We start from the raw sequence: 17354 nt of genomic DNA, 5'->3' as shown, positions 1-17354 counted from the left end.
CAAATTCCCTTCTATGTGTATTAATGTAGTCAAAAGTTTAGTATTTGGTATTTACAGTGCCGTGCGAAAGTATTCACCCCCCTTGGCATTTTTCTGATTTTGTTGCCTTACAACCTGGAATTAAAATAGATTTTTGGGGTGTTTATATCATTTGATTTACACAACATGCCTACCACTTTGAAGATGCAAAATATGTTTTATTGTGAAACAAACAAGAAATAAGACAAAAAAATGGAACTTGAGCGTGCATAATTATTCACCCCCCCCAAAGTCAATACTTTGTAGAGCAACCTTTTGCAGCAATTACAGCTGCAAGTTTCTTGGGGTATGTCTCTGTAAGCTTAGCACATCTAGCCACTGGGATTTTTGCCAATTTTTCAAGGCAAAACTGCTCCAGCTACTTCAAGTTGGATGGGTTCCTGCTGGTTGACTAGGCAATCTTTGACTAGGCCATTCCAAGACATTTAAATGTTTCCCCTTAAACCACTTGAGTGTTGCTTTAGCAGTATACTTAGGGTCATTGTTCTTGTGGAAGGTGAACCTCCATCCCAGTCTCAAACCTCTGGAAGACTGAAACAGGTTTTCCTCAAGAACCATCCATCATTCCTTCAATTCTGACCAGTTTCCCTGTTCCTGCCGATGAAAAACATCCCCACAGGGATTTTGTTCTCGGGGTGATGAGAGATGTTGGGTTTGCACTAGACATAGCATTTTCCTTGATGGCCAAAAAGCTCAATTTTAGTCTCATCTGACCAGATTACCTTCTTCCATATGTTTGGGGAGCCTTCCACACACCTTTTGGCGAACACCAAACGTGTTTGCTTATTTATTTTCTTTAAGCAATGGCTTTTTTCTAGCCACTCTTCCGTAAAGCCCAGCTCTGCCTGGTCCGTGAGTTTTGGTGAGCGGCCCTCTCTTGGCAGGTTTGTTGTGGTGCCATATTCTTTCCATTTTTTAATAATGGATTTAATGGTGCTCCATGGGATGTTCAAAGTTTCTGATATTTTTTTATAACTTCATGTTGCCCCTTGCTTGGTGGTGCCCCATGTTTCGTGGTGTTGCAGACTCTGGGGCATTTCAGAAAAGGTGTACATATACTGAGATCATGTGACAGATCATGTGACACTTATATTGCACACAGGTGGAAATTATTTAACTAATTATGTGACTTCTGAAGGTAATAGGTTGCAACATATCTTATTTAAGGGCTTTATATGAGCTTCATGCATGCACCACTTTTCTGTTTAGATTTTTATTTTATTTTTTGAAACAAGTAATTTTTTTCATTTCACTTCACCAATTTCGACAATTTTTCATGTCCATTACATGAAATCCAAATTAAAATCTATTTAAATTACCGGTTGTAATGCAACAAAATAGGAAAAACGCCAAGGGGGATGAATACTTTTGCAAGGCACTGTATGCGTCGGTAACTCATCATTAATCATGATTCATTCAGAATTATCCATAATCATTGTAGCATCCACATGAATGAAGAAATGTTTAGAAACATATTCTATTCTCATTTACAATAAAAGTGCCTTCAAAATTACACAATACCTCATTTACCATTCATTTCTATTGGGCACAAAATAATCTGAAACAAAACCAAAACTAACAGCAAATACATCCAACACGTTTGTAGAGTCACAAGCTTGATTGTGTGCTAGGAATATGGGACCAAATACTATATGTTTGACTACTTTAATACACAAAGCCAAAACAATAACATATGTGTTACTGTCCCAATACTTTTGTAGCTCACTGTAAATTAATATTTTGTCCCGTCCTTTTGTAGTACTTTATTATATGGTATAGAAATTACCAGGTATAATGACAATTGACATGGTTAAATTGTAATGACACAATAATAATCTAATAATATATTAGGTTTCTTTGGAATTTATCAAATCAAGCACCACTAGGCACTATTGGAACAGGTAATTATATGTTCCAGAAAGTACCAAATGTTACCACATAAATAGGTAAATACCAGTGGAAACAGTACCGTAGAATAAAGTGGCAACGAAAAGTTTAATCTTTAAGGAGATCTATCCTTAAATGATGCTTAAATTGGCCTTGCTCTACCCAGGGTATGACATTTCGTAAAATATGCAGTTTAGCCAACAATGTTTTGAGATTTCCAAATTGTGAATCAAATGAAGAAAAAAAAAGAAACACAAATGGTTGTTCTCGTTGGACTCAGAGAATATTCACCCTTCATCTCTGAGCGGAAAAATGATTGACCTGACTAAATTATTGTATCCACAGGGGGAGAAGGGAAAGAAGGGGAAAAAAGGGCCTAAGGGGGAGAAAGGAGAACAGGGTGCCCCTGGATTAGATGCACCCTGCCCATTGGTATGTCCAAGCTAAGAGTGATGTAAGACAGTTGGCCCCCAAAAAGGAGGAGCCGCCCTGGCCAACTTGGCACCCACCAGCCATGAAAAAGCCCCGAAAAAGCTTAAAATCACAGAAAATGATTTCTGTCCCTCATGAAATCCTATTGGCAAGTGCTATGACCTGGGCAAAGGACCAGATATCCCACTGAGTACATTATTAGTGTCTGTAGGTCACAGGGTGGCTCCTTCTTCCCCTCGATCGTATCCCCTTAGCAGGGGGATGCATGGGGTGCTCCGTCCACATCTCTCCCAGTAACACTCCCAGGTCATCTTTATGAACAGGGGTTCCGGGGCTTTAAGGGTGAAAAGGGAGAACCGGGGCAACCTGGTCTGGATGGGCTGGATGCCCCGTGCCAATTGGTACAGTATTCCTCTTTTCCTTTACCTCTCCCGTGCATGCTACTGACCTTTGCCACTGACAAATGGCCAATGCGAAGCCACCGTTTTGCTTTCCTTACCCATGCATGGCTTTAGCATGAGGATTGGAGCCACCCACCCAGCCATCCATACCCCCACCAACTCCCACTCCAAATTACAACCAGCTCACATGCTAAATCACCTCTAGGTTTTTCAGACATTTATTATCTATTTTAGTTCAAAACACACTTCTTCCTGACTAACTGTCTGACTGCAAGCAGCCCTTCTTAACTACATATTTATCAGGTACAGACCTACTGTAATCTGCAATTGAATGCCACTGTACGTAAATGTAAAGCACACAAGCAGTGGATCTGTTGATATTCTCCCTTGATATTCTCTAACTGAATCCCCCTCCCCTACTTTCTCAATAAGTGTACAGGGACGCTTTCCTATATAAAAAAAAACATAATTCCTTAAATGGACTTCCCTTCCAAAGTCCTTTAACATCCCTAGTTCCTAAACAGACTCTAACCATGGCAAGCTATAATCTAAGTTCCTTCAGTTCTCTTCTTTATTGATGCGTTTCCATGCAATGGCAACATGGACCTTACCTCTCCTACCTTTAACCCCCCCTCTACCCCTTCTGTATTTGTACCAATTGGGCACACCATGACCAAGGAGAGAAGATGTGAAATCAGTTATTGCCCCAGACCTTTCCAATGCCAACTCAAATTTGTAATTTTTGTTTGGTTTCGGGGAGAAGTGTTGTTATCTTGTGTGATTTCTGAGATGGTGTTAACGGATGTTGTGTAATGCATGGAACTGATGATTGCTTTTGTGCTAAGGGTCCTTCTTGAGTGAGTATATTAAGCTAGTTTAGATGTATGTTACTGTATAGTGGTATGCATCCACATATTATTCTTACCACAGAACAAATTACACTCCATGAGTGTAATATGTCATATGTTTGCTCTATGTTTGCAATTTCACATATCTTTAGGAGTATAGACCCTACACAATGGCACATGGATTAATCATAACTTTGGATAATTTGATCAAATGTACTAAATATAAACCTAAGGGAGGACCATATATCATTGCACGATGAGATAAATGTCACTGTATGTAACCAGCATGAGTGAGAATTCATTGAAATGTGTTAAAATATTATCAAATGTGAGCATGCCATTACATTTTGGTTGAAGACAAGACAAGCCAATTAAACATGAAACATCTAAATTACACAAGTAATTCAATAAAACATAAGTGATATGTTAAATTTACTGGCAGATCTTTTAAATGATTATATTGATTAATGTACCATTCTCAACAACAAAAAACGTCATATTATCATGTCTGTCAATGTCTGTGAAGTAGTGTACTGTATTTCCTCTCTCCCTTTTTTATTTTAATTTTATTTATTTCACCTTTATTTAACCAGGTAGGCTAGTTGAGAACAAGTTCTCATTTGCAACTGCGACCTGGCCAAGATAAAGCGTAGCAATTCGACACATAAAACAACACAGAGTTACACATGGAATAAACAAAACACACAGTCAATAATACAGTAGAACAAAAGAAAACAAAAAGTCTATATACAGGGAGTGCAAATGAGGTACGTTAAGGAAGTAAATAGGCCGTGGTGGCGAAGTAATTACAATATAGCAATTAAACACTGGAATGGTAGATCGGCAGAAGATGAATGTGCGAGTAGAGATACTGGGGTGCAAAGGAGCAAAATAAATAAATAAATACCAGTATGGGGATGAGGTAGGTAGATAGATGGGCTGTTTACAGATGGGCTATGTACAGGTGCAGTGATCTGTGAGCTGCTCTGACAGCTGGTGCTTAAAGCTAGTGAGGGAGATGTGAGTCTCCAGCTTCAGAGATTTTTGCAATTCGTTCCAGTCATGGACAGCAGAGAACTGGAAGGAAAGACGACCAAAGGAGGAATTGGTTTTGGGGTTGACCAGTGAGATGAATGCCCTGTGTCTGTCAATCAAATATCTTCTATCGCTTGGTTATATGCCGATTGCATTCCATCACAGACATGATCATATTTTTGGGAAGCTAGTCTTGAAATAACAACACTGTTTTTGTACATGGGGCTTGTGCTGGAGATATGTCGGTACACTTCTTCACAGACCTTGTACCACATAATCTGAGATAATCTCAAACAAACATTTGTGAACTAATATCAGTTCTGAGCAAAAAAAAAGCATGTTTGTTTCTGTCACCATTTTGTGGCACTAACTAGTCATTTCTTCCCTTTCTTCTCCCCTTACTAGGGCCCAGACGGACTACCAATGCCTGGTTGTTGGCAAAAGGTAAGCATTATCTCAGTAATGTAAGCTTTTTAAAATCACAGTACACACACATAGTGTGTACTGTATTTGAGCTTCACTCAGCCTTGGCCATATGCATGTTTTTTTTTGTCGGTTCACATTAGAGGTCTTCACGGATCCACCTGTACCCGAATACCTGAGACCCAATACGGGACCCAAGCGGGTCCGGATCCAGAATTCAAAATAATGTCAAGGGTCTGGTCGGATCTGATATGATTGTCACGGGTCTCGGGTATGTGTAATTTTAACTGACTTGTCCGGAATGGCCCATACAGACATACACACGACTGCTGCAGTAGAGAAAGAAATGTTATAATTTATACTGCTCCTCTTGCTTTTCAAGAGAGTGGAGCGTGGCGCGTGTAGCTTGTTGTTGATGTTAACCAATTATAAGTCATCAAGCTATAAGTCAAACAGGCTATAGTCATAGCGCCTCCATGTGTGGCAAAAGTTAGGAGATATAAATCAATAGAAGATGGAATTAAAATGACGGAATTAAAAGTTAAAGGAGAAGGATAGGCTACAACGACCAAGAGCCAACAGGTAGGCTGCTACTTAATACTGTATGTGAATGGAGTTGTTGTTATTTGTAACTGTAGGATGAGAAAGTGCATGCATTGCAGCCTCAATTGGCTTAGCTAGCTAACGTCCACCGGTTTGATTCTGTCAAGATATGTACATGTACTAGGTTATTTGATAATAAATAACCTAGCTATGGTAGCTATTACTCTACTACAGCGCGAGTCGCCTTGGTTTGGTTGCTGTCTCTCTTCCCTTCCTCCCTGCTCCCCATGTCACAAACTCACAGTACGGCCCCTCCCCTGCCTGCTAGAGCTGCACCTCTCTCTCCCTCCTCTCACACTTTATCAGCTCCAGTTAATAAAGTAGCTTAAAAAAATGACTTTTCTGCTGCTTCCCTCACTCGGATCGGATTGTACCAGGTCTTGATCCGACAAGTTCTATACGGAACGGGTCTAGTTGTCCTCGGGTCCGTTCGGAACAGGTCTCTATATTTAAAACATTTATTTATGCACATCGGGTACGGGTAGGAATGGTCCATTTCGGAACAGGTCCAATTCTTTGAACCCATGAAGACCTCTAGTTCACATAAATATTTGAGTGGTGTAAAAAATAAAAAATGTCAGGCCTAAAAACCCTTACCTAAAAATGATTTCACCCCATTTCTCTCTTACCTCATCTCACTACATCGTTCTCTCTGTTGTTTTTCTTGCAGTGATCAATCTAACCCGAAAGCATGGTTTGTAAAAAAAAATAAAACAAATAAATGTTGTTGGGGTATTTATAATTATTTTTAATGGAAAATATAAAATAAAGAATTCTATGTGTACAATGAAAAAGAGCAAAGGTCCATCACTCCTAGCTGCTTCTACTCACCTCGCTCTGTGTCACTCTCACATCCGCATCTTGGAGTCCAGATCTTTGGCAATCGGCAGAACTTGCACACACACAATGATGTTTAGTCCCAGTCCTTGCATGACCAGCGTGCTCGGGCACAGATTGGAACGTCATGGCTAATTCGGATTCAAGGGGAGTAAGGAGGTTGTGACAACAGAGGATGAGGAGAAGGAGGCGTTGGAGGGATCTGAACTGGCTCTTAACAGCTCTAGCTCTCACCATCCATTGATGCCATACTACTAGCTTAAAAGATTCCATCCCAACAAAACACCCTCCACACGCCCCAAAAGCATGATGACTGTCCTAAACTATATTTATATGTATTAATATACATATTTCATTGATGTGGTCGAATTGTATGGCTTCAGCAAAACACTATCTGGCTGTCAATCTTACCTACTCAAAAAAGAAAGCTCAACATTTTTGGTTTTATTTGTTCCTTTTTCTTTTAATGTTCCAAAGGGAGTCACGCCTTGGCTGGTGGCTTGAAAAGAATTGTTCCCCAGGAAGTAAAGTTGGGTTGATTTTCTTTATTGTGGTGAGATCTGCAATGGGTCAATAGATGCAGGTCTTCACAGATGCACTTGTCTTGAGTCCCAGGGCCCTTTCCCTGTCAACGGCCACTTGTTATTGAACTTGGAGAAGAGAATTAGAGCTCAATGCACTGTGCACAGCCAATCGGAAATGAGCTAGGCTGACAAGGACTTCGGATTGAACAGACTTGTTTGGGATCCCTTGGAGTAGGGGAGACAGTGGGCCTCGGCAGAGAGATTACAATCATCTCTCCTGCCAATCAAGGAGTGCCTGCCTGTAACAATGTTACAGTCACAACACTACAAGGTCAAGAGGGTCAATGGAATTCTGCCTTTTTAGTTGAAGTTTGTTTTTCTACTTACTTAAAAAAAAAGTTTTATGTATAATAGCCTTTGGTGCCTCAAGCTTTTGTTCATTCCTTTCCTTTTTAACCTGCTTTGAGTAATTGGAATGGTGTTTATTGCGGAATGGCAACCTCTTGTAAATTGTTGAAGTATAAAAGCACCTATTTTGCGCACTGTTAGTATGTATTAAACGTTGATATTACTGGGTGTTAATAATATGGCATGTACATTATGTATTCAAATGAACATAAGCTTCTGTGTAACAGAAAGGGAATTTCAGTTGGTAGCAAAGATGATTACACAGCATCAGCTTTTACACTGATTTGCAAACACCAAGTTTTATAATATTATAATAACACTTGTTCATTGCTGGCCATTAAGTGTAAAATACAGTCGGTGAGTTACAATGTGCTTCACTGCAAGTTTATTGTATCTTTACATTTAAATGCAGTGTTTATTTTCAGCAATATGTGTGCAACAATAAGATTTTTGAACATTATGACCTGGTAATTCAGTATGGTACATTTGCAGGTAATAATGCCTTTCGGAAAAATGTATCATTTTTTACTAGATAATTATTGTTTTTTCCAAATGTCAAACGGCAGTTTGCCTCAACTGGATCATGTCTCTACCACATGCAGCATTCTTCCTTTTCTCTCTCTCTATATATATATATTTTTTTTACACAATGTAAATGGTGTATTACATGGACAGGCTCAATAGGTAACACATTTCAGTTGAATGGCCCTGCTTCCATTTGTAACCCATAATTGTATTCATTGCCATTTACATCACATTCCATAGCAATTTGGAAAGAAAATTTGGAACAGTTATTGTATGATTAGGAATCAATTAGTACAATATGTGCCGGTTTCCCAGACACAGATTAAGCCTACTCCTGGACTAAAAAGCATTTTCGATGGAGAATCTCTATTGAGCATACTTTTTAGTCCAGGACTAGGCTTAATCTGTGTCCGGCAAACTGACCCTCTAGCCCCATTTATACCTGGTTCTAACTTGCGTCCTTTGTCCTGATCTTGTCCACATTCTGATTGTGCCCACATTTTTTAATAGGTGTAGATAATCAAAATCGTGATCCATTGTGATCAGATCATCCTGCCAACCTCTGGAGGCGTTGTGTCTGGATATCTTACAAGTGTAGACAGATCTGTACAGAGAGACCATTTAAATTGTACATTTTCCTGTAAAATCATTGACCGGTGGCACCATTGATTGATTACATCAATATGTGTCTTACAATAAATAAATACATATTATTTTTAAAGAATAACTGTGAAACAATTTTCATAAAGGAAGGGGCCAGGAAATCTGGTCACAATGCAGGCACAGTGGACGGATAACAGACACATTTTAATACAATGTGTAGACACATTTCTGAAATGTGGGCACAATCAGAACGTAGACAAGATCAGGACAAAGGACCCATGTTATTAGCACAATGTATAAATGGGGCTTATATGTAATATCGGCACATGTCCACTCTATAAAAGTTATATTTTTGTTGTTTTTGTGACAAGTTTGACCACTCCACCCCAACTGTACAGGGTTATCAGCTATGTCACAAAGTAAATAGTATGCGTGTGAACAGTAGGTCATCTGTTACAGTGTGGTGTCATTATGGTGCTATCATCTTGTTAGAAAAATCTCTAAAGAGTATTACCTATCCATGACAACCATAAGACAACAGAGGTTTCTTTATAATTTTTCATGTAACAGTTTAAAACATTTTGTGCATATACTTTTTATATTTGTCTCACTATTTTAAGTGTTACATTATTTATTTTTGTATTTTTCTTAAAGAAGGCATTTTGGTTTTTAACAGGCATTCCTTATAAAATGGGGGTATCTTTTGAAGGTCCTGATACTGTTTTTTTCAGCTTTTGTCTATTATAGTGGTGCATTGTCATTGAGATTTCACACAAGTACATTAGATGTGAAGGAAGTTTGTTGTCATTATCATCAAATTGATGTATTGGTCAGGTATTTACAATGCTAGTTCACTCAATTTTGCAGGCCTTACCTTGGCATGCAATTGTATTCATAAAACAAGAAAGTGTTGATGGGCTTGGCTAAAATGTCGTCTGTCCCTGACAAGCAGCATAAATATGATAATATTGTTCTTTCTCTATTTCTCTCTTTGCATTGAATGTAGTTTGAATGTAGTATGTATAGTGAATTATAAATGTGGAGTTTAATATCTGCTTATTTGACAAAAGTGCAATTTATACTTTGGTTGATATGTGCAGCATCAGAATGCAGATTAATAACAGTTACAGACATTTATTACCAGGACAATATGTTAGTCAATTTGTTTCCCATGAAAAGTACCACTTCACTGGCTTAGAAAAAAATACAAATGTTTTGATTGACAAGTTACATTTTTAGTTACAAACTTGTAAATATAGACTTTCTTGTTATCCATATTTTTAAGGCTTGATTTGAATTGATTTATTGTAGCCTCAATTGCTGTCCACAAATCATTTGCTCTTAAGTTGTTAGTAGCGTGATAGAAAACATATAATTTGTCTATGATTTGGTCTGTCTTTTACTTAGAATCTTCGTAAGATTTTGTACTACGATGGTGCTGTGTCTTCAGTTACCCTACAGCTGATTCTTCTTTGTATCTTTGTCCAATTATATATTATGAAGTTACACACATTTAAAGGCTGGTAGTGGATGGTCCCCACATAGTTGATACACACTTCTTTAACCCACCAAGTACCAGGCACCCACTTTTCAACACCACTTTTTTATTTATTTAGTGGCAAATTTACCAGAGCCCTTTTTTCTGACATATATACTGACATTTCTTTTAACATCCTCCTTACACTATAGCCTATTTCCCTCAGTGCAGTAATGCAACCTAATAGAAGCTGGAAAAGTAAAGATATAACTTCAATTGAACATAGTCTAAGTATTCTAAAACGTAAATGCAATAGCTAAGTCCATCTCACAGCTTTTGAATAACTTACATTTCATTTCTGTTATGTTTTTTTTCCTATTCTGCATTTGTATCACTCATTTTTTACAAGTTTGTAAATGAATACAATTTGCTTTCAGATTATAGATACTTCTGCACGCATTATTTCAAAACCATTTCATATGACTGTACTGTTGGAGCCAAATAAATGCAGTCTTTCAAATAACCTTTTACAGTCTTAATTTACAGTCCTTTTAAGTCACTCCTGACACTTCTCTGAATATTAGGGCTTCAACAGCTCTTCTTGTACGTTATTTAATTTGACCACTTTTGTTTTTTCAGAGGCCTACACTATCACAATTTTAGAGTTTTGATTATTATGAGTGCCAATTCCTCATGAAAAATTACTAGTGTCACGATCTGACCTTAGTTTAGGTTTAGGTTTTGCGGCCGGAGTCCGTACCTTTGGGGGGGGGGGGGGTGTACTGTCACGTTCTGACATTGGTTCCTTTGTTATGTCTTTGTTTTAGTATGGTCAGGGCGTGACTTGGGTGGGTTGTCAATGTTAGTTTTTCTATAATTTGGGATTTCTGTGTTCGGCCTAGTATGGTTCTCAATCAGAGGCAGCTGTCAATCGTTGTCCCTGATTGAGAATCATACTTGGGTAGCCTGGTTTCACTTTTGGGTTGTGGGTGTTTGTCTTCCATGTCAGTGTTTGTTACCACACGGGACTGTTTCGTTTATTCACGTTTTTTGTTTTGTTCCAGTGTTCTGTTGTGTTTGATTAAACATTATGGACACTTACCACGCTGCACATCCCCTTGGGAGGGGCACACGGGGAGTGTACACGGGGAGTGTAGCGAAGTCAGGTAGGAGACCTGCGCCAACTTCCCGTGCTTACCAGAGAGCGAGAGGGACCGGGCAGGCACCATGTTATGCGGTGGAGCACACGGTGTCCCCATTACGCATGCTTAGCCCGGTGCGGTACATTGCAGTGCCTCGTATCGGCCGGGCTAGAGTGGGCATCGAGCCAGGTGCCATGAAGCCGGCTCAGCGCATCTGGTCTCCAGTGCGTCTCCTCGGGCCGGTGTACATGGCACCAGCCTTGCGCATGGTGTCCCCGGTTCGCCAGCACAGCCCAGTGCAGGCTATTCCACCTCGCCACACTGGCCTGGCTACGGGGAGCATTCAACCAGGTAAGGTTGGGCAGGCTCTGTGCTCAAGAGCTCCAGTGCGCCTTCACGGTCCGGTCTATCCGGTGCCACCTCCACCCACCAGCCCTCCGGTGGCAGCCCCCTGCACCAGGCTGTCTCTCTGTCTCCTCCCTACAGGTGCTCCTGCCTGTCCGGCGCTGCCGGAGTCTCCCGCCTGTCTGGCGCTGCCGGAGTATCCCACCTGTCCGGCGCTGCTGGAATCCCCCATCCAGTCGGGGCCCATTGCTAGGGTCCCCAGTCTGAGGTCGGCGGAGAGGGTCGCCGCTCGAAAGAGGCCACGGAGGCGGTTGAGGAGGCAAACAAAGACTATGGTGGAGTGGCCCGCGCCAGAGCCGCCACCGTGGACAGACAGCCACCCAGACCTTACCCTATAGGTTTAGGTTTTGCGGCCGGAATCCGTACCTTTGGGGGGGGGGGGGGTACTGTCACGTTCTGACCTTGGTTCCTTTGTTATGTATTTGTTTTAGCATGGTCAGGGCGTGAGTTGGGTGGGTTGTCTATGTTCGTTTTTCTATCATTTGGGATTTCTGTGTTCTGCCTCGTATGGTTCTCAATCAGAGGCAGCTGTCAATCGTTGTCCCTGATTGAGAATAATACTTAGGTAGCCTGGTTTCACTTTTGGGTTGTGGGTGTTTGTCTTCCGTGTCAGTGTTTGTTACCATACGGGACTGTTTCGTTTATTCACGTTTATTGTTTTGTTCCAGTGTTCTGTTGTGTTTGATTAAACATTAGGGACACTTACCACGCTGCGCATTCCTCCGATCCTTCTCGCTACTCCTCCTCAGAAAAGGAGGACAAGATCTGTTACAACTAGTGAATTACTACTCATCACTACTACACAAGATTTACACAAAACCTACTGGTTTTATTATTACTATTATTATTATTATCATTATTATTGTTTTACTACTACTGAGAAGTCTAATTAACCAGTAGTGATGTATTTACTATAGTATTTTAAGTAGTAATGAGTGATCAATTAGGACGTTTCACTACTGGTGAACTACATATTTCCTATTCAAATCAGAACATAATTCTCCCTTAATGACTACTGTGTAACTACTGAGCTTTTGGGTATCTACTGTACTACTTAACCTACACATACCTACACAATTCCTACATGTTCACTATAGAATTACTACGTATGCCTACATTACTGCTGTATGCCTACTCAGTCCTACTGAATTACTACTGCCATTTGTGTGTAGTGTTGTTTCAATACTGATCACTACTGCCTGCTCCTGATCCTTTTTCATTACCTACATAAACCCTTTTGAATTACTATTGAAAACTGGCATATGTACTACTGTTTGCCTATTCAAATGACTATTGACATCTTGTTTCACTACTGTGTCACTACTACTAGTGCACATGTTATTTCCTCAAGTTTCTAACTGTAGTTATATCATCAAACAATAAATAAGATCATTCAAACATAATAAAAAAAAATTGTCATTAATTACATATTAAATTACATATTTACACTTTTTTTGATAATCCCTTTGAGGCCTTGTCTTCATTCAGCGTTGACTTAACTATATTCAGATGCTCTGTTTTGTTGCAGCCACATTTCCACAAGCACAAGAGACAATCTCATAAGCAATTATCAGTCATCTGCTAACAGAGGTCACATAAGCAGTGGCAATTTTAGCACATAAATATTGGTGGGGCAAACCAGCAAAGCCACTACACAACACTAAACAATACATGAATTACACGATAATGGTTACAAACTGTGCCCACAAACTGTTTGGGCTCCCGAGTGGCGCAGCGGTCTAAGACACTACATCTCAGTGCTAGAGGCGTCAAAACCGACCCTGGTTTGATTCCAGGCTGTATCACAACCGGCCGTGATTGGGAGTCCCATAGGGCGGTGCACAATTGGCCCAGCATCGGCCAGGGTAGGCCGTCATTGTGAATAAGAATTTGTTCTAAAATGACTAGCCTAGTTAAATATTGGTAAATAAATAAAACAACGTTTTGTCAACAGCAGAGTTCCAACAGCAGTCCCAACACGTTACCACTGCTCCACCTGGCTATCAGCGGAGCCTTGTCTGGCTGCCAAACAGTTCATTCAGCCTCATTTACTGTCTTATAAAAACTGTTGAAATTGCTGATTTGCTTAAAAACATGCGGTTTCTACTTACAATTGAGATGTACAAACTATGGCATGAAGGGATGACGAGCAGATAAGAGGCAATCCGTAATTTCAATCAAGACATTAGTGAGCGAGCTAGGACGGCCATAGTCAATATAACTATTTGTTCAGCACTTTTGAAATGTACAGCGACAGAATTCAGAACATGGACCATACTTAAAGTATTCTCCATGTACACCAAGTCAGAACCGTATGATAAATAAAGGTGACAATGAAAGCTCTTACAATATTCGATTATGACATTTCTCTAAAACAGGCTATAGGATACATGTGCACAACCAAGTCAGAACAGTAGGCTAAGTTATAAAGGGAAAAGGGACCAAATTATTAGGGTGAGTGAGGCATGTGCTACTAACAGCTAACACAACATACACTTAATATTACTTTCTTAGCTACAGTATACATATCTCCCTGGCATATTACATAATTTATGCAGCAGCATACAAGACATTTTTGGACTCACCTTGTTGTGCTGTGCTCACTTAAACAGGAAGGTGGCTTGGCGATCGTTCGTGGGCAAATTTTGTCATCAAAGTCTGGCATTCTCTGGATTTATAGTGCTTTCAAGACAACTGGGAAGTTGGAAAAAAACAAGGTCGAATCATGATGATGTCAATGATCTTCAGGTCGGCGCTCTAGAAAGAGGCCAGAGTTCCCGACTTGCAATTCCGAGTTGGATAACCATTCAAAACATATTCTCCCAGTCGGAGCTCTTTTTTTTCCAGAGTTCCCAATTGTCTTGAACTCACTGAAGTCTGAGATTTTCCAGTTCCGAGTTTCCAGTTGTTTTGAGCGCGGCAGAACGGATACTGGATTGACAGCATGGCCAATGTCGAAAGTTTTCCTTTTAAGCTTGGAAAAGTCACCCTTAAACCCAGACTTGGACTAAACACACACTCCCCTGAATAGCAGGCGTTGCTTTGCAATTGCTTGCAGTTAGTTACTGTTTCCTTCCAAACCACTCACTGTTGAATTTGCGATTTCCAACTTGTTGGGTAATGTTTATGTCCAAGATGAACACCGATGCATTTTATCTATAATTTCTCTTCATTATTTCTCTTCATATGACAAGGATTGAAAATGATTTGCCAGTAGATTGTTGACTTGACTCATGATGATGACTGCTAGTGTAACAGTTTAACTTTTGTTAAAAAAGCACCTCGCACTTACCCGGGCTCGAACCAGGGACCCTCTACACACATCAATAACAGTCACCCACGAAGCATCACACTACCCATCGCGCCACAAAAGCCACGGCCCTTGCAGAGCAAGGGAACAACTACTTCAGGTCTCAGAGCGAGTGACGTCACCGATTGAAACGCACCACCGCTAACTAGCTAGCAATTTAACATCGGTTACACTAGCTTGCTAGCTAAGATTTTGAAAGTATGTTGACACGATCAGTCCAATCAAAGCTACGGTAGATATAATGTGATTTGATGTTGTTTTATCTGTGGCCAATGACCTTGAACCTTCTTGGATGGGCCATTCTAATGTAACTATGGCAGCACCCAAGGGTCTTGAATTTTCGAACTCTACCCGTAGATTTTGTGGCGACGTGGTGTCCCCATGAGTGACAGAACACTGAGCCAATTATGGCGCAACTAGAGAACATTACCAACCCCTACTCTGTGTATTTTCCACTGGCTGCCCCACCACAGAAAACACTGAGCTAGGCTGAAACACCTGCATTATGGAGCTGCCTTACTCAAGAAAGCAAAATAGAGACAAAGTTTTTATGCGGCTTTATTTTTTTATATATATATTTTTTTTTAATTGCAAACTGATACGTGTCACGTATTAATGACAAAATAACATGCAAAACAGCTAAACAGGTGGGGCTCTGCCCGGAATGACGGGTTGCCACTGCACATAATACAACACAGAAAAATATTTGATATTTGATAAACAATGTTAATCTTACCAACGATGGCCATCACCTGTGTAGTAAAGCTGTAATGTTTTGACTACTTATTTACTACCGACATCAAGTAGTAAAAATCTCTACCTGTTTATTAAAACTTTTGTTTTCCTAATTAACACTACCAAACTCTACTTGTGTATCTTGAGTAGTGCATCAACTACACATTCACTACACAATCCCTACATGTCTTTTCATATTCACTACTGCACGAATAGGTTTCGTGTAGTAATTCAGTACTTTATCATGAGTTATAGGCTAATCATGCGTCACCAGCTGTGACTTGCGGTCAGTGTCCTAGCGTTGCCGTTTTCACAGCAGAAATGAAAATGTGTCTAGAGGGCAGTATTGTGCTGCAAATCCGTGTGCGTGCGTGTGCCTGCGCGGGTCCGTTGCAACGCAATTTCTGGACTGACAAAACGGAGATAAATGAGGGACAACTGATCATTTTCTCTGAATGAAAGAACGCCAGGATGTCAGCAGAAATGTTTCCTAAGGAGAAGACCATCGATCTTCGGAAAAAGCACATTGGGTAAGACATCGGTTTTTTTATGCTACTGTGTTTAATAGTCAAATGTCTTCCAAATTCTGCACTGGTTGCTGAGACTATAAGAAAGTATTTTAAATGTAATTACAATAAAGCTATATCACAGGGACTTTCTATTTCGGGAACATTGAAATAATGCCAAAAGAAATGCATGTAATTTTTATCGAATGTGTATGCTATAAGCCATGCCTGACAGAGAACGTGAGTCCTTTCTCAATTCGAGAGTTAACGTTACATGCCACACAATAACTTGAGATACGTGTCATCTCTTGTCTCAAACCAGAAGTGAAAGAACGTGGTCTAACTGAAATAAAATACTTTTTAAAGTTTCCTTATTTTCAACACAACAATTATATTTTGCGTAAAAGGTATAGGTTATCGTGACTTTATGTGTGCTATTAGCAACGATAATGATGCTCTTTTATTATATAAGCTGACAGGGAAGCCTACGGATAGTGGTTGGCTATGCATTATTTTGAGACCAATCTTATTCATTTTACTGAATTGCATTTCGAATAAAGGTTATTTTTGTTTAAGACAACAAGTCAATTTTAGTATCTTTGCCTCCTATATGTAAGTACACTTATTTCTAGTTATGCCTAGATGCCTTGCCCTTTATGGCACAGGAGGTAGTGAGTGCACATTTCCCTGCAACCAAGAACCAGGATGACCACCATGACCACCAATTGCTACAGTATCAATGTATTAAGACTCCGTTCTCTTTCAGTCCATCATGTAAGGTGTTCTTCAGCCATGATCCCATCAAGATTGTGCGGGCCAAAGGCCAGTACATGTATGACGAGAATGGTGTGCGATACTTGGACTGCATCAACAACGTTGCACACGGTGAGCGCAGGCACAAACACATTATTCACTTACATAGACAGTGACATCACACACTCACTGCAGTGATTTTAGTGTAGAACATGATATGGTCACAGGATCTGATGGAGAAACTGACAGATTTATTGCATACTAAGTTTGCTAGCTTTTGACTGACTAATATAAATATAAATAATATAATATAAAGCTGGTTGAGAGAATGCCACGTGTGGAAAGCTGTCATCAAAGCAAAGGGTGGCTACTTTGAAGAATCTCAAATATAAAATATATTTTGATTTCTTTAATACTTTGTTGTTTACTACATTATACTATATGTGTTATTTAATAGTTTT

At 39.9% G+C, this 17354-nt stretch overlaps 2 protein-coding genes across 21 annotated transcripts in view; both read left to right on the top strand.

Moving 5' to 3' along the window:
* Nucleotides 1–10565, top strand: part of LOC115138227 (collagen alpha-1(XXV) chain) — a 176684-nt gene extending 166119 nt beyond the window's left edge. For 11 of the 20 annotated variants that reach the window (XM_065025576.1, XM_065025583.1, XM_065025588.1 and 8 more), the window contains 3 exons: nt 2272–2358; nt 5048–5086; nt 5209–6394. In XM_065025576.1, the coding sequence (XP_064881648.1) occupies nt 2272–2358; nt 5048–5086; nt 5209–5244 (162 nt within the window). In that variant the 3' untranslated portion in view covers nt 5245–6394. Of the gene's footprint in view, nt 1–2271; nt 2359–2681; nt 2760–5047; nt 5087–5208 lie in introns of all 20 variants that reach the window. The other 9 variants (XM_065025578.1, XM_065025573.1, XM_065025580.1 and 6 more) reach the window with 9 other exon arrangements.
* A 5448-nt stretch (nt 10566–16013) lies between these two features.
* Nucleotides 16014–17354, top strand: part of etnppl (ethanolamine-phosphate phospho-lyase) — a 36541-nt gene continuing 35200 nt past the window's right edge. The window contains exons 1-2 of the mRNA XM_029674843.2: nt 16014–16164; nt 16907–17025. Coding sequence (XP_029530703.1) covers nt 16106–16164; nt 16907–17025 — 178 coding nt within the window. The 5' untranslated portion in view covers nt 16014–16105. The remainder of the gene's footprint in view (nt 16165–16906; nt 17026–17354) is intronic.

Source organism: Oncorhynchus nerka, linkage group LG12 (assembly GCF_034236695.1).
Source record: "Oncorhynchus nerka isolate Pitt River linkage group LG12, Oner_Uvic_2.0, whole genome shotgun sequence".
NCBI classification, from domain to species: Eukaryota; Metazoa; Chordata; class Actinopteri; order Salmoniformes; family Salmonidae; genus Oncorhynchus; species Oncorhynchus nerka.
This window is presented reverse-complemented; position numbering and strand designations above follow the sequence as displayed.